Genomic DNA, 20,207 nt, shown 5'->3' on the forward strand with positions numbered 1-20,207 from the left:
TTCTGAACACGTTTATAAATCATTTCTTTTTCATTCAGTCTCTGGTTCAGACTACAGGTTTCTGATGAATCAAATGACAGAGTTGAATCTCTAAAAGAAACAAGTATTTCACTGTGAACTCCATGAGAGGTCAAAGGTCATTCCAGAGGTCACAGGTCATCAAAACTTATTAAAATGCTTTGAGAAATACATGATCATTTAGAAACTCACAGTTCAGATGTGTGATGATCAGTACAGAGTCTTTCTGATTATATTATTAATTCAGATTTAATAGTTTTCATGCATCAAGAGACATTTAGAGATGATGAGGCTGTTTCTGTGAAAGTCACTTCAGTCCAATAATCATTATTTAATGTTGAGAAGAGCTGCTGTTGAGTCTCATATCAGTGTGTGTGAGTGTCGTTCGTCTCTTTCTCTGCTGGAGTTTGTGTTCATTTGAGTGTGACGGAGGTTTTTGTACGACGCTTTCACTAGAATGAAGCACTGTGGTGCACTTTCGGTGGAGGAACTGAACTGGTGATCAGAAGTAAGTCTTTCTTAAATTATCTAAAAAATGTATGATATTTTAATTAAATAGTTTTATTTTATTTTTCAATTATTTGAGCAAACATTTGTTAACAAGATTATTCATTTATTAGATTTTTTTTTAATTTATTTTATAATTTTTTTTTATTTTTTATTGCAATTGTCATTAATAATTATTGTCTATAATTAATGGTAAATTTAACAATTAAGGGTTTTTAAAGTCATGACACCCAAGTTTAATAATACAGACAAAATAAATATACTTGTGTAAGCGTCATCATCAGACAAAGAGAAATTTAGTTCATGAGCATTTTAAAAATAAATCATTTAAATTATTACGTTTAATGATGATTATGATTGTGTCTTAAAAAATGTATAATTTAAACTGCTGAAAATGATGATTGATTGTGAGTATCAAAATATGAAGAATATTTTAAAAAATATATAATTAATACTGAAATTATTATATAAATTTGTTTTCTAAATCATGAATAAATCAATGTATTAGTCAATTTTCATGTGGACAATTTTTTTTTTTTAAATAGATTGAGATTAAAATGTTCTGTAAATTCTGAAAAAATCAAATGAGTATATTTTTTCATTCATTTCATTATTTATTAAAAATGTTATGACGAATTTACATGAATTTACATGAATAATTTAACATCTTATTGCTAACATTTCGTTCATTTCATGTATTCACTGCAGTACTTTAAAATCTATTTAAATATTTCTTGATATATACATAATTTTGTCTGTAATTCTTGGTAAATTTAGCAATTAAGGGTTTTTTAAATGCATGAAACAAAAGTTTTATAATATGGACAAAATATAATTTTGTTGGCTTCATCAGACAAAAAGAAACAGTTGAAGAGCATTTTGAAAATTTGTCATTTTAGCTATTTAAAATATCAAATTTGAAACTGATGTTTAAATAGCAGAATATTTTCAAAATAAAACTGAAATTCAAAATTAATACTGAAATGATCATTTAAATTTGTTTTCTTATAACGACATCACAATATAATCATCGATTTACTTAGACAATGTTTTTAAAATAATTCTGGGGATCATTTTAAAATTTAACTTATATTTAAAGTCAAATCATCATTTCTGCAGTTGTTCATGTGTGTTTGTGTGTGTTTGTGCAGCTGGTCCCGCAGTGAAGCCCTCCGTGTCTCTGCTGCCGCCCTCTTCTCTGCAGATCTCTGGAGACTCAGCCGCACTGCTCTGCCTGCTCAGCTCTTACTCTCCACAGGGGGCGACGGTGAGCTGGACGCTGGACGGGTCAGAGGTCAGCGAGGGGGTTCAGACCAGCGCAGAGAGCGAGCGGGACGGACGCTACAGCCGCAGCAGCGTCCTGAGCCTCAGCAAAGCACGCTGGGAAGGCGCGGATCGCTTCGTCTGCAGAGTAAGACATGACGGAGCTGATCACGAGGCCTCGTTCCTCAAGAGCTCCCAGTGCTGATGTTTCTCCGGTCCAGACGAGCCGTATCTGAGCGTCCGGCAGGATTCACAGCAGTCACGTGATTTACAGCTCAATACTGAAGCAGTCTTTCAATGTGCTGCCATTGCTGTTCATTCAATAAAGCTTCTGAACGCGTTACATTTGTGTCCGACTGCATCATTTATCAGTGTGTCGTTCATTCAAAGTCCTGCACTAAAGTTTCAGCTGCTTTTGATTGATTGTAATAGTTGAGAACAGCTGCATTTAGCAGGAAATGTCAAATGAAGCTCTTGGGGTTTGAACATGGTCACTGGAGACGGAGCTGCTCTATTCTGAGAGGATCTCAATCACTAAACCTGCCAATGCAAATGTGATTTTCACCTCAAACTCACAGTTTCACTCTTTGATTGGTTCAACGCTCTCAACTGGAACACTTTCACTTCTGCTCATGAGAAATGAGTTATGAGTAATACATTTATAAACAGCTTTAGATGAAGGAGCTGCTTGAAAAACATCTGCATGTTACTGATACACCATGACTTTAGTGTAGTTTAATGTACAAAAACAAAACAACATATGACACCATTATTGTTAGTTTGATTTCATATCAATTTACACACTCTGTTTTCTCTGAATCTGAGCATATCTGAGTCAAACCCGTCTGTCACAGGACAGATCACAGTCTAATAGAGCTGATTTCAGTCATAAGTCAGTTTTGAGCACATGTGTAGTTCCTGTGTTTGTCCTCTGTGTGTCAGTAGTGTGTGAAAGTGTGTGAAAGTGTGTGAGCAGCTGCAGTATCAGTTCAGTCACTGTGACTCTGACTGACGGAGGTTTTTGTACGACTCTTTATCACTGTGTGAACACATAATCACCATTACAAACACCAAGCCAATTAGTTATGCAGTGTACACTCTGACAGTAATAATGTCCAGCATCTTCAGTCTGGACTCCACTGATGGTCAGAGTGAAATCACTGTTAGATCCACTGCCACTGAATCTAGTTGGAGTTCCTGACTGACGGCGGTTTGCATAATAAATCAGGAGTTTAGGAGCTTCTCCAGATTTCTGTAAGTACCAGGCTAAACCTTCCTCCCCACCACTCCATCTGTACACATTACTGCTGGTTTTACAGTTGATGTTCACAGTTTGTCCTGGTTGAGCTGCTGTCATTGAGGGACTCTGAGTGACGGTGATCTGTCCTCTACACTCTGAAACACACAACAAGAAGAAAATCAGCAGAAGACATTAATGATCTTTACCAGAACAAGTTCATGTACTGTAGTAAATGTAGTAAATGCAGTAAAGTGAGTGTCACCGTTGAGCAGCAGCAGCAGAGAGCAGATGATCAGAGCGTGTGTCCTCATCTTTACTGGGAATGAGTGAAACTGAAGGACAGTGATGTTGGATTTACAGTCGGACTGACAGACGCTCTGATATTGAGCTCCAATCACAGGGGTGGGACACAAATTCAAAGCGTTTCCTCTCAAATGTGTCTCAGACACTGACAGCAGAGCAGAAATGTTAAGAAATTAAATTTCCCTCATCAAACACTGCTGCAGCAAACTGGATGTTTAGAAATAATTGTGACATTTTTGTCTTTATTTTGACTCTCACAATTACATTTTTTATTTTAAAGCCACTTTCATTTCATAAATAAACTTCACTCAATGGAGCATGAAAACACCTGCAGATACATGATGAAACGAGAACATGCGGATAAATTATGAACCTCACAGATAAAAGAATATATAAATGTATTTTTTTTTTGAGGTGCACATGCATGACAAACACATTTATAGTTATTTTGAGTGTTTCTGGTGTCACAGGAGCATCAAACTTTGAGACAGTTGAGTTTGACTAACAGAGAGACGAGGTTTGTTCATATTCATTAGTTTACATCTGAAACATAAATTCAGTTAAAAGTTTAAAATAAATTCTTATCTTGCTCATCAGTTAAAACTTGGTGTCAGTATGTTAAATAAAACACAAAATATATGCTTAAATAAATACATGTGTAGTTAAGTCCATAAATAATGCATTTATATTTTTAATTTATAGAGTTATGCATAAATAATTGCATAAATATGAATGCATGCATACATAAACAAATAAAGTAATTATTCCAGAGGCTTAGATATGTATCCTTCTTATTTTTCAGTGCAGATATAAACTGTTTTCTGTGAATGAACAAGATTTCAGATTCATTAGTGAAATAACGAGAAGAAGAATAAAGTGCAGTAAACAGTGAAACTATTCACACTACAGACCAGTGTGTTTATAATGAAGACAATACATTAAAATAATACAGCAGTTTGCAATATCAAGCAGCACAATGAGCTGTTTTATACATCTGAAAATAAGTGTAAGCGGATCAAACCGGAAGACACACACTGAATTTAAAAATGATGTTAAACATAAGGTGGTGTCATAGAGGCCCATTCGACCGCTCCGGACACATCGACACAACGGTCAACATGACGCTGTTCATCACTCACACTTACAAATCAATGACTTTCATCAAAAATGTCACAGCATTGTGCAGCATATAAACTACTGAGCTTTAAACTCCAGACGGACAGAGGAAAACCTTTCAGAGGTGAGGATGTGCTGGTTTGTGTTTTTGTATAACTCAATATGTAAAATCACATTAATGATCAACTAAATGCTGTGAAAATAGCAGCTAATGTCTATTGCATATATAGATATTCATATGTGAATGAGGTTATGAAGGGAATGAGGCAGTAGAGGGCGATACTGATTATTCCTTAAATATCTGCCACACATCTTCCTCTTGGAGCTCGTGGACATGCTGGAAATCACTAGAATGAGAGTTGAGGTCTGGACTGTGTTCTGATAGAGGACTGTGTGTGTTCATCAAGTGGAAGTTGATTTGATTGTTTTGCTGCTTGAGGTTTCTGCAACTATTTATGAGTGTTTGATGTTTTTATACTTGTGATTTATGTCAGTATTGTTGTTCTTTTGTACAATAACCACACCTTGATCCACATGTTGATCCATATCTCAAATAAAAGCAACTAATGGAACTTTGTGTTTTATAATCGATGCCCCACAGTGATTTTACTATTTAACTAGTTCTCATGAAACTTTATTACAGAGGTTGCAGATGCAGTCAGGAGTTCACTTGCTCTCCAGTGTTCACGGACCAGATCTGACTGATCCAATATGGTGGACGACTCACATGTAGATCTCAATCATGTCACTGATCTATAAGAGCACAAAATCTCAAGGCAGATATACATTTTCCTCAACATTTTTAGTCTAAAGAGGGTATGAATATGAGGAAATTTAACAGTGACACTGATGGACTTTGTCTAGTTGTTTCTCTCAGCTAATGCTATGATTTCTGACCTCAATAATTTATAAAAAGATTAATTTTGATGATTTTATTTCAGATGTTTGTGTGACGATGTTGTTTCAGATCCTCCTTTGAGCAGCTGCAGTATCAGTTCAGTCACTGTGACTCTGACTGACGGAGGTTTTTGTACGACTCTTTATCACTGTGTGAACACATATTGACTGTTGATGTAGTGATAACTCTGACAGTAATAATGTCCAGCATCTTCAGTCTGGACTCCACTGATGGTCAGAGTGAAATCACTGTTAGATCCACTGCCACTGAATCTAGATGGAGTTCCTGACTGGAGGAGGTTTGTTGCATAAATCAGGAGTTTAGGAGCTTCTCCAGGTTTCTGTAAGTACCAGCTAAAACAATGTTTGCCATCACACCAGGAGACTGGATCTCTGCTAGTTTTACAAGTCACAGTGACTGATTGTCCAGTTTGAGAGAGCAGCTCTGAGGGAGTTTGAGTCACTGTCACCTGACCAACAGATTCTGACAAGAGAGAAAGATTAGAAATCACAAACACTTTTACAACCATATATCTTCACAACACATAAAAATAACAAGTAAATAATGTCTGTAATCTTTACTGACACAAACCTCGACATAATACTGCCAGCGTCCAGATCAATATGGTGCTGAAAGTCATTTTTGTTGGTTGTAGGTTCAGTTCTAGTGAAAAACAGTTGTTGATCATGTTTGATGTTTGACAGAGTTATAAACACATGCAGAGCACTGAAGCGTGTGTCGCTCATGTAAAACACTCTCTCTATGCAAACGCTTCAGGAGATTGTGGGCAAGTTTAAGCTGGTTTAATATTCTGTTTCATTCAGACTTCAGAAACATGTTAATAATCCAGAGCCCCTTTTTTTTTCAGAAAATCTGCACAAATTTAATTGTGAATTTGCTGCTGTACAACAGTTCAATAAAAAAGAAGCTTAAAATTTAGACACAATATTAACAGTTACTTGGTCTGTTTTTGTACGGCCAACTGAAATATTTGCAAAAAAAACACAGTGTGACTCACAATAGTTCCTGAATGAAATATTGTTTTGAATTAATCATTTGAGTGAATGAATCAATTATTCACCCATGAAGACTGTTCCTTGTTTCCAAAGACATAATAGGTGCTTCTCAATACTAAAAATTGATGCTTCCTCATTTCCTCACTCCTCCATCCTCCAGCCCGTGACCCGGAAACCGATCGAACACCTCAAGGAGGCGAGGAATGAGGAGCGAGGAACCTTCCTGAGGAGTCATGAGTGAAGATACACAGGTGTATCCTTCCCTCGCATCCTGAGGGGGTGGAGCTAAGATGCGAGGAAAAGAAGTGAGAGGAGGAAATGAGGATGCAAAAATAATAAATGAGAAGAACCCTATGGCTGTGTCCCAATTCAGAGGCTGCATCCTTCAAAGGCCACATTCAGAGGTGGCCTTGTGGCTTGTGCGACTGTGCGACGAAGGCTCCTTCAAATGCGTCCTTCATTTCCTGTGAAATGAAATATACAAAGATGCTCTGCGTCTGAAATCGAATACTACCCTATATAGTAGGTGAAAAACAGTACACCAACATGTTATGTCCGAATACATAGTATTTGAAAAACTCTAGGTGAAAAGTCTCCGGATGACCTACTACTTCCAGCGAGATTCTGCGGTGTGCATTCGATGGACACTTTACTATCCCATGAGGCCACGGGAAAGGATTTATGAATGGAGGTGAAGTGACGCAACTGATGCTGGTAGGTCACATGATAATGACAACATGGCGAATGTAGTACTTCTGGATTAAATTAATACTACACATATAAAACATACTTTTTGAATGATCGCAAAATAAGTTTAAATTCAAATGTAGTGTAAGGCCCGCCCAATCGGCCCGATGGCGGTTTTCCACCGGGAGGGGAAGGTTTCTTGCGCATTCGGTCTTTTCAGTGTGGCAATCCAAGTAAACTTTTATCTGACTCCATTTTATTATGACCTTGAATTTAGTCTAGAATGTCAATTGATTATTGGTCATTTGTATAACAATTTAGCTATACATTTGATTACTCTATTTAACTCTTTACTCTTTTTTGTACTCAGATTCCTATAACGCTTTGAGTCTCGCACCGGCCGGGCAAATGATCTCATACGCACAATCTCGTCAGTCTTGGTCATTAGACAGAGGCGATGACTAATATTCTAGAGGCCGTACCCACTTTGCTCATTCTAGAATACGTTTATTTAGTCCCCATAGATCTGAACACACCGAATTAAGGTAAGATTACTTTTAACTAGGGGCTATGACCATTACCATAAAATCAGGCTGACCAATTTAGCTTCCTCTAGTGGTAACTTTACATAATCACGCAGTGGTTTACCCACAGACACTTAGAATAATCTCACCATAACCAGAGGTTGAGGCCCATCCTGTTTAGATTGATCTAGCAACACTCTGTTGCTCTAAAAGGAAAAAACCCATTATTAGCCTACACAGTCTAAGTATACTTAACTAATGCCAATGTGCTAGTCGGAGCTCTAAAATATCAGCTGGTGTGCCCCACTGCTCCACCTAAACTGTACTTTAGTCCGTTACTAACCTGAGCGTAGATTTGTGGGGTTATGGACTTAACGTAATCTACTGGAGTCAATAATTTCAGAGTAAGTCAGAATAAAGTCAAATGTGACAATTTATTAGTCAGGTAAATGTATCATGCCAATTACATAATCATCTCAAAGATGATCAATACAAACATCAAATGCTCAGAAACAGAGTAAAAGATGAATACCTGACATTAGAAAAATGCACATTGCAATGTGGGTTCATCTGCACAGGATCGAGCCCTGAGCCTCCTGCAACATCTCTTTAAATACCCAGACCAAGACAGAAACTTCTTTCAAATGGAAACATGACTTCACAATGGTAATTTGCATTAATCAGGGTCCCAGACTGAGTAGTTTACACCTTTTAGGGACACACCCATTACAGAGAGCAAAATATCTCTAAAGTCTTTAAACCTTTATTACTTTCTGGTTTACTTCTATGGGAATGAGACCCTTGTACCAGTCGCACTGAGACATTTCAAATGATACCAAACATGTATAGTATTGTATGATAACTGTTCACATTGAACCATATAGATTTTGGGTGAATTTCAGGTCATCTCCGTATGTAGAGAGAAGAGATGGGGGAAGAGGGGGTGAAGGAAGGGAAATGTAGATTAAGGCATTGCTGAGGTGTGATCGACTCAGTGTGATTGCGTCTCGAATGGGGACGCTAATTTTGCAAGAGAGAGTTCAAATGTTAATTTCCTTTGTTTTCTCAAAGAGTGGCCCTTTCTTGGTCCAGGCACTCTGGCATCAGTCTTACAGGAGCAGGAAAACACCTGCAGATACATGATGAAAAAACAAGAACATGTGGCCAAATTATGAACCTCATAGATAAAAGAATATATAAATGTATTTTTTTTGAGGTGCACATGCATGACAAACACATTTATAGTTATTTTGAGTGTTTCTCCCAGCCAGTACAGATATGTGGGGCCCAGATGGGTGTCACCTGGGCTGCCTAACTGGGGCCCAGCCGATTTTGTCCACGGTTTCCAAGGCCCCACATGGGTTAGTCCAGATGAACTGAACACTGCTCAGTGTGCACACTACAGGCTGTTAAATGTAACACAGAAACATGCTGGAGTTAATGAGATAATTAGGTGATAACGAGCATAATCACTGAAGGACAGAGAAACAACAAGAACTACGACTTCAGCCACAGCCTTCGATGAAATCAACTGAAGATAAAAGACATTAAATCACTGAAGATCTGATTAAACATCTCCACAAACAGCATTACCAGCTTCACTTATTACTAACCAGACTGACTTTATTTCTGACATACATCTACAAAAGTTGTTATTGAGGTTTCCAGAGGCCCAGACAAAATCGGCTGGGCCCCAGTTAGGCAGCCCAGGTGACACCCATCTGGGCCCCACCATGCTGTGTTGGCTGGGCTGGTGTCACAGGATCATCAAACTTTGAGACAGTTGAGTTTGACTAACAGAGAGATGAGGTTTGTTCATATTCATTAGTTTACATCTGAAACATAAATTCAGTTAAAAGTGTAAAATAAATTCTTATCTTGATTATCAGTTAAAACCTGGTGTCAGTAAGTTAAATAAAACACAAAATACATGCTTAAATAAATAGTTTAGTCCATAAATAATGCATTTATATTTTTAATTTATAGAGTTATGCATAAATAATTGCATAAATATGAATGCTTGCATACATAAACAAATAAAGTAATTGTTCCAGAGGCTTAGATATGTATCCTTCTTATTTTTCAGTGCAGATATAGACTGTTTTCTGTGAATGAACAAGATTTCAGATTCATTAGTGAAATAACGAGAAGAATAATAAAGTGCAGTAAACAGTGAAACTATTAAACACTACAGACCAGTGTGTTTATAATGAAGACAATACATTAAAATAATACAGCAGTTTGCAATATCAAGCAGCACAATGAGCTGTTTTATACATCTGAAAATAAGTGTAAGCGGATCATACCGGAAGACACACACTGAATTTAAAAATGATGTTAAACATAAGGTGGTGTCATAGAGGCCCATTCGACCGCTCCGGACACATCGACACAACGGTCAACATGACGCTGTTCATCACTCACACTTACAAATCAATGACTTTCATCAAAAATATCACAGCATTGTGCAGCATATAAACTACTGAGCTTTAAACTCCAGACGGACAGAGGAAAACCTTTCAGAGGTGAGGATGTGCTGGTTTGTGTTTTTGTATAACTCAATATGTAAAATCACATTAATTTCATTTCATTTATTTATTTATAAAGCACAAATAAACACAACAAAAGTTGACCACTGTGCTGTACAGAGAAAAAAAGAAATAAAAGACAGGAGTAGTAAAAGACATCGCTAAAATTTTAAAAATAAAACAAGAGTTAGAATGAATGAAATGCAAGACTAAGAAGATGAGACTGTAACTTTGATTTAAAATCATATAAAGACGAAGCAGATCTTACAGATAAGGGAAGACTGTTCCATAACTTCGGGCCAGCCACTGCAAATGCACGGTCACCTCTCATCTTCAATCTTGATCTTGGATACGACAGAGTAATACTGTCTGAGGATCGCAAGCATCTAACTGATGAATTCACGTTTAAGAGGTCTGACAAATAAGAAGGTGCCAGACCTTTTAAAGACTCAAAAACAAACAGCAAAATCTTAAATTCAGCTCTATAACGCACTGGCAACCAATTAAGAGACATTAAAATTGGAGAAATGTGTTCTCGTTTACGAACCCCAGTTAAAAACCTGGCTGTGGCATTTTGGACCATCTGAAGTCGTGAGATGGAGGATTGGGGTAATCCAACATACAACGAATTACAATAGTCCAATCGAGATAAAACAAATGCATGTGTGGTTCTTTCAAGATCCTTATAAGACAGAAAAGATTTAACTTTAGACAGAAGTTTAAGATGAAAAAAACATGACTTAACTACTGAATTTATATGTTGGTCAAACTTAAGGGAAGAATCAAAAAGAACTCCCAAATTTTTCACGGTTGGTTTGATACAGGAATTTAAAAGACCACAATTAAAATTTGGTTTTCCTTTTCCCACTGAGGGCCCAAAGACAATCACTTCAGTCTTACCCTCATTTAAATGCAAAAAATTCAGAGACATCCAAGATCGCACATCGGCTAAGCATGCAAGCAAGGTTTCTAGGCCTTGCTTGTCATTACGTTTCAAAGGTAAATAAATTTGGGTGTCATCTGCATAAAAATGAAAAGACACTCCATGCTTCCTAAAAATTGAACCTAATGGAAGCATGTAGAGTGAAAACAAAATAGGAGTCAGGATAGATCCTTGGGGAACACCACAAGTTAGAGGTGCTACAGATGAAACAGCACGACCAATACCTACTGAGAAGGTTCTATTACTAAGATAAGATCTGAACCAGCTAAGGCAGTTCCCTGGATGCCCACACACTTTTCAAGACGTGATAAAAGAATATCATGATCAACTGTATCAAAAGCTGCACTCAAATCTAAGAGTACCAAAATTACTGAGTTCCCAGAGTCAACAAATAATAAAATATCATTTAATACTCTAAGAAGTGCAGACTCAGTACTATGTTTTTTCATAAATCCAGACTGGAATTTTTCAAACATACTATTTTTTGCCAGAAAACTCTGTAGCTGCATAAATACAGCTCTCTCTAAGACCTTTGCAAGAAAAGGTAAATTTGAAATTGGCCTAAAGTGCGATAAAACAGTTGTATCCAGATTTGGCTTTTTCAACAGAGGTTTTACCATAGCATGTTTACACAGAGCTGGAACAGATCCAGAAAGAAGGCTCTTATTTATAATTGCTAAAATCCAGTCCCCAACACTATCAAATACCAATTTTAAGAATTGGGTAGGAACAATATCAAGGGCAGAAGTAGTAGGCTTCAGCTTAACAACTGAGTCCATTAAACCCAACATAGTAATAGGCTCAAATGAATTTAAAAAACTAGTGGGACTCAAAAAATCTACAGGGTCATCAGTAGACGGAATAATGGACTGTCTAATTACATCTATTTTATCCACAAAAAATCTTAGAAAGTCTTCACATAAAGTTGAGGATTCAACTAAATAGATATTGCTTGTTGGATTAAAAACAGAATTCAATATATTAAATAGAGTCCTGGGGCTGTTAGTGCTTTTAGAAATTAACTCGGAGAAGTAGTCAGATTTGGCAACTTTCACAGCTTTTTGATATGAAATTAAAGACTCCCGTAGGATTTCATAAGATATTTGTAGTTTATCCTTTTTCCACCTGCGTTCTGCTCTTCTGCAGGCTTGTCTTAAACTACGAGTATTGCTGTTTAGCCATGGTTCAACTTTGCTTTTATGTTTTTTTAATTTCATAGGGGCAACAATATCTAAAACACTGGTGCATACAGAATTAAACATGTTAAGAAGCTCATCCACATTTAACACATTAGCAAGGAAATCCACAGACAGCAAATGACAAGCCTCATTGAATGCTACTGAAAAATTGTCCACAGATGTTGGACCAAACAGGCCAACACGTGACCATTTTGCAGGTCTAATAATTTCAGTAGTATGACAAGAGATATCAATGGTAAACATAATAGGCTTATGATCTGAAAAACTTAAGCCACCAATATTAACATCCGAAATAGAAAGGCCATGTGTTAGCACCAAGTCTAAAATATGACCATGTGCATGTGTAGGTTCTTTCACCCACTGACAGAAATCACAAGCATCAATGAGACTAAGAAACTCTTTCACTAATGCTGTGTCACAACAGACATGAATGTTAAAATCACCAACAATTAAAATTCTGTCAAATTTAGGAGTGATTCCCCCTAAAAATTCAGAGAACTCGGTAATGAAGTTTTCTTTCGTTTTTAATAACATTAACATTAATGATCAACTAAATGCTGTGAAAATAGCAGCTAATGTCTATTGCATATATAGATATGCTGCTTGAGGTTTCTGCAACTATTTATGAGTGTTTGATGTTTTTATACTTGTGATTTATGTCAGTATTGTTGTTCTTTTGTATAATAACCACACCTTGATCCACATGTTGATCCATATCTCAAATAAAAGCAACTAATGGAACTTTGTGTTTTATAATCGATGCCCCACAGTGATTTTACTATTTAACTAGTTCTCATGAAACTTTATTACAGAGGTTGCAGATGCAGTCAGGAGTTCACTTGCTCTCCAGTGTTCACGGACCAGATCTGACTGATCCAATATGGTGGACGACTCACATGTAGATCTCAATCATGTCACTGATCTATAAGAGCACAAAATCTCAAGGCAGATATACATTTTCCACAACATTTTTAGTCTAAAGAGGGTATGAATATGAGGAAATTTAACATTGACAGTGACACTGATGGACTTTGTCTAGTTGTTTCTCTCAGCTAATGCTATGATTTCTGACCTCAATAATTTATAAAAAGATTAATTTTGATGATTTTATTTCAGATGTTTGTGTGACGATGTTGTTTCAGATCCTCCTTTGAGCAGCTGCAGTATCAGTTCAGTCACTGTGACTCTGACTGACGGAGGTTTTTGTACGACTCTTTATCACTGTGTGAACACATCTTTACTGTTGATCCAGTGATAACTCTGACAGTAATAATGTCCAGCATCTTCAGTCTGGACTCCACTGATGGTCAGAGTGAAATCACTGTTAGATCCACTGCCACTGAATCTAGATGGAGTTCCTGACTGGAGGCTTTTGGTCAAATAAATCAGGAGTTTAGGAGCTTCTCCAGGTTTCTGTAAGTACCAAGCTAAATAATGTCCATAAGAACTTTGATAATACACATCTGTGCTGGTTTTACAGTTGATGTTCACAGTTTGTCCTGGTTGAGCTGCTGTCATTGAGGGACTCTGAGTGACGGTGATCTGTCCTCTACACTCTGAAACACACAACAAGAAGAAAATCAACTCAACACTTTGACAATATACTTGAAGAAATGAATCGATATCAAACTTGTGCTCCACAAACCTTGAGCAAACGCTGTGAGAGTCCAGATGAAGATGATGATGAAGGTCATGTTGATGAAGATTGTTGTGTGTGTCAGTGATGGAGTGTTAAACTCACAGCACTATAAACACTCTCAGAGCACTGAAGCATCTGATCAATATGCAAATGAACTCATTCTGTATTTAAATGAGGCTCTAAATTCATGTTATCTTGCACTACATCACTGTGCCACTAGATAGCCACAGCACACACTGATGAACAGGAAGTTTATTCCATGACTTATATATATTTATATATTATAACACTGTATGCAATTGCGCCACCCAAAGTGACAAACAGGTACTGTAGTCCTGGCCGTAACAGGTTATATGGCCAATGTAAGACAAACTCTTGGTCTTTAGACAGCTTTAATGCACATGAACATCCTCTAGCATAATAGGATTAACTTGTAGCTTGAATTGTTATTGGGATCTTTTACAGCTCAGAAACTTCAATCCAGAAACACTTTGAATCGTGTAGTAGACGGTACAGCAGTGGCCATGTCTCTTTTCAAATACAATATGAGTCTTTAAGTATCTCTTTATGGAAGTATTATTCTATGTACTATATTAAAATAGATAGATAATATTGTCTCTTTCCTTCAATTGAACAGCAATACATTCAGTCACGTCTGACAACAACAAATATGTTTTCAATAGTATAGTATAAAATTAATATTAATATAAAAATGAATGATCTGTAAGTATTTTGGAGATTACATTTTTTTTTTTTGCAATCTAATTATATTGGGCTTTATTAAACTTTATGAAACTATAGTGAATTTAGGCCTATATGCATTAATTATACTACAAGTCAATCTATTGAACCATTTACACAGACTTTCATAAAGAGATCTGAAAGGATTTGTTGTCCAGTGACTCCCTCTGTCCTTCATCATAAGCTGGGACGCCACTCTCTCATGAATGTGCGTATGACAGTTAGCGGAAGCTAGAGATTACAGTTTATAAAGTTTTAAATATGGATATTTTTCTTACACAAATGCATCGCTTTGTTTCAGAAGGCCTTTATTAACCCCCGGAGTCGTGTGGACTTCTTTTGTAATGGATGGCTGCATTTTTTCTGTCTTTAGAATTTGACCCACCATCTACTCCCATTATAAAGCATGTGTAACGAAACGCTAAGTCTCGCTCCGTAGGGGAAATGAAAAACGCTACCCTGGGTGACTTGAGAGTGGAAGGATCTTGGTCCCCACTCTGGTGCTTTGAGTCTCAATTATACACAATATGTGAATATGTTTTACCTTAGACTATTATATTATATGTTACAGGAATAGGTAGTGTGGCTTCAGGTCAGTAAATGTCAACGCGGTGGTTTCCTGAAGTATAGATTTGTGATATAAAGTGACAACTCAAATTCACGTTCCCACCCTCCTAAACCTAATAGTCTAAGTGAGACGCCCCTACCCCAAGGTAAGTAAAAAATAAAATAACCTTCAAATGTATTGTTTTTAACAATAATTAATTTATTCCTTCTTTCCTTAGGAAACTGTATTTTTGTCTTTGTATCTTGTCTCAATAGAATGAAATAAAATGAAAATAAAAAATAAAAAATAAAAAAAAAGGTTTCTTGGAATTTCTTTTGAATATTGGTACACCTTGCAAAAGGCAAACAATCTCAAACTGTAAAATACTTCAAATATAAATTTCACAAAATTATTTTCAACACCAGTTTCCAAACTGCTTATCGAACACTGGACAGGTCACAGACTCTTCAAGTTTTAACTTAATAACTCTTTTCAAATAACTCGTTTTCTATGTGAAATGAGTTAAGTGAAACACTATGGACTTCACTCCAATGACTCTTATGAATCAGTTAATGATTCAATTTCCTTTTGATTCAGTTCGCATGGACACGGTTCAAATTGACACTCTCAGTGCATTTCAAATAACTCAGTTCGGTTCAATCAGTATCAGCAAAGTGTGTGTGTGTGTAACGAACTCTTGTACCAGTCTGTAGCGACGATGACTTGAGATGAGACCACTTGAGATGAGAACAGGGAGATGTCGTAAGGATGGCAGGGTAATAAAAAAACAACAACAAAAAAAGTTTCAGCACGGCCCAAAAAAACTCGAACCCTCTAGAACAAAATGGCGCTCGACCACGGGCGCACGCGACTCACTAAACAGCGTCTGGCTTATAGTGTTTCTCGTGGGTTTCAGAAGTAAAACTTGTTTGTGACGATCTCAGTCTCTCCAAAAGTGCAAAAACACTCAAAAAAAATAAAAATAAAAAATAAATCACTCCGTAGGAAAACTGTAGTTCAGAAACACTCAGAAACACTCGCGCACTAACAAGTGCACTTAAGCAACTCGCAGGAGGAAATCAATATCTTTCGCTCTGTAAGGCAGTTCATGGGTGACTTATAAATTCAGTCTCTAGAAAAAGGCAAAAATACTCCGAAAAGAAATCACTTGATAGAAAATTAGAGCAGTTCAAAACACCTTCTCGCGCACTAACAAGTGCACTCAAACAACTCGCAGGAGGAAATCAATGTCTCTCGTTACAAAAGACAGTTCACGATGACTCGAAAAAACAGCAGAACTCTCAAAATGTTCAGTCGAACGATGCAAAAAAACAAGTGTTCTTGATGAAACTCACGGCTCCAGCAGCTCTCTCTCGTGCTCTCGGCCAGTCTCCAACACCGCTACTTGGGTAAAGTTGGTTTTATATTCGCACATTCGGGCATCCGTATTCAATAGNGGAGCAGTACTTGCCTGTTCATCAGGATGAGGGCTGTCTGGATTTGCAGCATCTCACAGAGGAGCAGAGGGAACAACTGCTGGAGAGCATCCCTCACCAACTGTTTCTTAACTCACCTGGTAAGACAGACCTTGTTCATCACAGTATCTACTTGAAGGATAATAAGCCGATCCACCAACACCCATACAGGGTACCACAAAAACTGTTGCCTTTGTTGAAAGAGGAGATTGAGGCAATGCAAAAACTTGGAGTTATAGAACCCTCCAGTAGTGAATGGAACAACCCCATCGTATTAGTTCCTAAAAAGGATGGAACAATAAGGTTTTGCTTGGACTTTAGGAAATTGAATGCAGTGAGCAAATTTGATCCTTATCCAATGCCCAGAGTGGATGAGCTTATAGAAAGACTGAGTAGTGCACAGTTTCTCACCACTTTGGATTTGTGCAAAGGCTACTGGCAGGTTCCTTTAAGTCCAGAAAGCAGAGAACTGACTGCTTTTAAAACTCCAGTAGGCCACTACCATTTCCGGGTCTTACCGTTTGGGCTTCACGGGGCACCGTCAACATTCCAAAGGTTGATGGATCAGATTCTGAGGGGCACGCAGGACTTTGCGGCCGCGTATCTGGATGATATAATTATCTTCAGCGAGACCTGGGAAAGAGCATGTGCGGCATGTGAAAGAGATACTGTCTAGAATCAAAGCAGCAGGACTGACGATACGACCAGATAAATGTAACATTGCTAAAGCTGAGACTACATACCTGGGACATGTCCTTGGTCATGGGGTCATACGACCGCAAGTTGGGAAGATCGAGGCTGTTAAACATGCAGAACGGCCAACCACAAAAGAAACAGGTACGATCCTTCCTGGGATTAGTGGGGTGGTATAGACGTTTCATCCCACACTTTTCTTCAAGGGCAAAGGCTCTCACTGACCTTACAAAAAAAAACAAATCCAATAAAATTGTATGGACTAAGGACATTGATAGTGCTTTTATGGACTTGAAAAATTCTTTGTGTGCTGAACCTGTTTTGCAGAGTCCGAAATTTGACCAACTATTTACAGTACAAACTGATGCTTCGGAGTATGGACTGGGTGCAGTGCTTTTACAGTCACAGCGTGGGCAGTTATGCCCTGTTGCCTACATCAGCAGGAAGCTCCTGCCAAGGGAAACGAGGTACTCTGTTGTTGAAAAAGAGTGTCTGGCTGTAAAGTGGGCACTGGATTCTTTTAAGTACTACCTGTTGGGTAGGAAATTCACTCTAGAGACAGACCATTCGAGCCTTAACTTGGTTGGACCGAATGAAAGATACCAACTCTCGCATTACACGATGGTTTCTAGCAATGCAACAATTTGACTTTGAAGTATGCTATCGCAAGGGCCCACAGAACTGTACAGCTGACTTCCTCTCCAGGACACCACAAGCGGTGTCCAAAGGAAGGGGGAGGAGATGTCACGAAGATACTCCGTGACCATGTGCGGACTATGGGGCACGTTCCCTCATTTCACATGTACATGCACACTTTTTACATTTACACTGACCGGGGATTTTGGGAAGAGATATGTTGGGGGCAAAATATCTGAAGTTGTGTAAATATATAGTTATTTGTGGTGGATGTATGTTGTCTGTATTATGGTATCTTCCATAGGTGGGGCCAGGATGTTAAGATGGCCACCGGAAAGGTTCAGTGAGGGGTGTGGTAAATTGGCGTGAGCGTGGTCGGAGTACCGCCACTTTTTATACTGTTTGGTGTCCTTTGTTTGTATAATTTATTATTTATTTTTGGGTAACACTGTTTATTTTTTTTTCTTTTTGCATCTTGGGATTTATTTTTTTTGTGAAATAAATTTTTTGGGCGTCAAATGGAAATTCTGTTGTCTTCGTCACCTTAACCGCAAGGTTCATCCACGACACAGATATACATTTTCCACAACATTTTTAGTCTAAAGAGGGTATGAATATGAGGAAATTTATCAGTGACACTGATGGACTTTGTCTGTTTCTCTCAGCTAATGCTTTGATTTCTGACCTCAATAATTTATAAAAAAGATTAATTTAGATGATTTTATTTCAGATGTTTGTGTGATGATGTTGTTTCAGATCCTCCTTTGAGCAGCTGCAGTATCAGTTCAGTCACTGTGACTCTGACTGACGGAGGTTTTTGTATGACTCTTTATCACTGTGTGAACCACCGAATGCTCCCAGGATAGTATAAACTCTGACAGTAATAATGTCCAGCATCTTCAGTCTGGACTCCACTGATGGTCAGAATGAAATCACTGTTAGATCCACTGCCACTGAATCTAGATGGAGTTCCTGACTGGAGGGTGTTTGCATAATAAATCAGGAGTTTAGGAGCTTCTCCAGGTTTCTGTAAGTACCAGGCTAAACAATTACCACCGAACACATTACTGCTGGTTCTACAGTTGATGTTCACAGTTTGTCCTGGTTGAGCTGCTGTCATTGAGGGACTCTGAGTGACGGTGATCTGTCCTCTACACTCTGAAACACACAACAAGAAGAAAATCAACTCAAAACTTTGACAATATACTTGAAGAAATGAATTGATATCAAACTTGTGCTCCACAAACCTTGAGCAAACGCTGTGAGAGTCCAGATGAAGATGATGATGAAGGTCATGTTGATGAAGATTGTTGTGTGTGTCAGTGATGAAGTGTTAAACTCACAGCACTATAAACACTCTCAGAGCACTGAAGCATCTGATCAATATGCAAACACACTCCAGATCATTTACCTGAAGACAGTCACTCATTAACAGACACAAAATACAAAAAGAAAAATCAGTCTTTTTCATATCATTCAATCTTCTAATAGCCAAACTGTTAAAAATGGCATCATTCAATTCTGAATACATTTACAAGACCAACTTTGTTATATTAATATATATTTTAGAACATTTTTACTGTAGTTGGAATGAAACATCACTGTTAATCCCCAAATTTACTCCTGTGTTCCTGCAGTTTCTGAACAGACATGAGGATCATCACAAACGAGTCTCTGTCAATCACTGAATCAACTGAGTTTGATTGTGAGTCACATGATAGAAACATCTTCACTTCTTTATAAAATAAATGTAAAAATATATGGTGACATGCATATGTTTTTGATGGTGGACAACAGCTGTTGGGTAATCTGGTCTTTAAATTTAAAATTAATTTTTATATCATTGTTATTTCTTCCATACATAGATATTTATATCAATTATTTTCATTATCATCTGCTGTGAAACTGAGGAATGTGTTTATATGATGCTGTTAATTTCTGCATTATGAGGGATGAAGGTAATAAATCAATAGATTATTAAACTGATCAAGCAGAACATGTTTATGATGCTGATGATGATTCAGTTTAGAAAGAAGAATGAGGATAAATTATAAATGCAGAAAATCAAAAAATGTGGTGAAGAATGGAAAAATATCCACTGAAGTGAAGATCAAAAGTGACTGAATTTCTACATAAAGAATGTTAGCAGGAGAAAAACATGTCTTCTAAAAAAAATCACAATCAAAAAGGTTAAAAACTGATGAATCTCAACAAAAGTGATGTTCAATAAGATC

At 37.4% G+C, this 20,207-nt stretch overlaps 5 gene segments (V, D, J or C); 1 reads left to right on the forward strand and 4 right to left on the reverse strand.

Moving 5' to 3' along the window:
• Positions 1-279: 279 nt before the first annotated feature.
• LOC125276386 lies at positions 280-2,131 on the forward strand. The segment is given in 3 exon segments: positions 280-324; positions 475-526; positions 1,677-2,131. Coding segments are annotated over 3 exon segments (414 nt in total).
• Positions 2,132-2,348: 217 nt separating this feature from the next.
• Positions 2,349-3,714, reverse strand: LOC125277408. The segment is given in 2 exon segments: positions 2,349-3,183; positions 3,291-3,714. Coding segments are annotated over 2 exon segments (408 nt in total).
• Positions 3,715-5,466: 1,752 nt separating this feature from the next.
• LOC125277406 lies at positions 5,467-6,085 on the reverse strand. The segment is given in 2 exon segments: positions 5,467-5,828; positions 5,937-6,085. Coding segments are annotated over 2 exon segments (435 nt in total).
• A 7,220-nt stretch (positions 6,086-13,305) lies between these two features.
• LOC125277412 lies at positions 13,306-13,936 on the reverse strand. The segment is given in 2 exon segments: positions 13,306-13,798; positions 13,888-13,936. Coding segments are annotated over 2 exon segments (387 nt in total).
• A 4,769-nt stretch (positions 13,937-18,705) lies between these two features.
• On the reverse strand, positions 18,706-19,407 carry LOC125277415. The segment is given in 2 exon segments: positions 18,706-19,131; positions 19,221-19,407. Coding segments are annotated over 2 exon segments (375 nt in total).
• Positions 19,408-20,207: the final 800 nt, after the last annotated feature.

The sequence above is a fragment of the Megalobrama amblycephala genome, linkage group LG10, assembly GCF_018812025.1.
Source record: "Megalobrama amblycephala isolate DHTTF-2021 linkage group LG10, ASM1881202v1, whole genome shotgun sequence".
Taxonomy (NCBI): Eukaryota; Metazoa; Chordata; class Actinopteri; order Cypriniformes; family Xenocyprididae; genus Megalobrama; species Megalobrama amblycephala.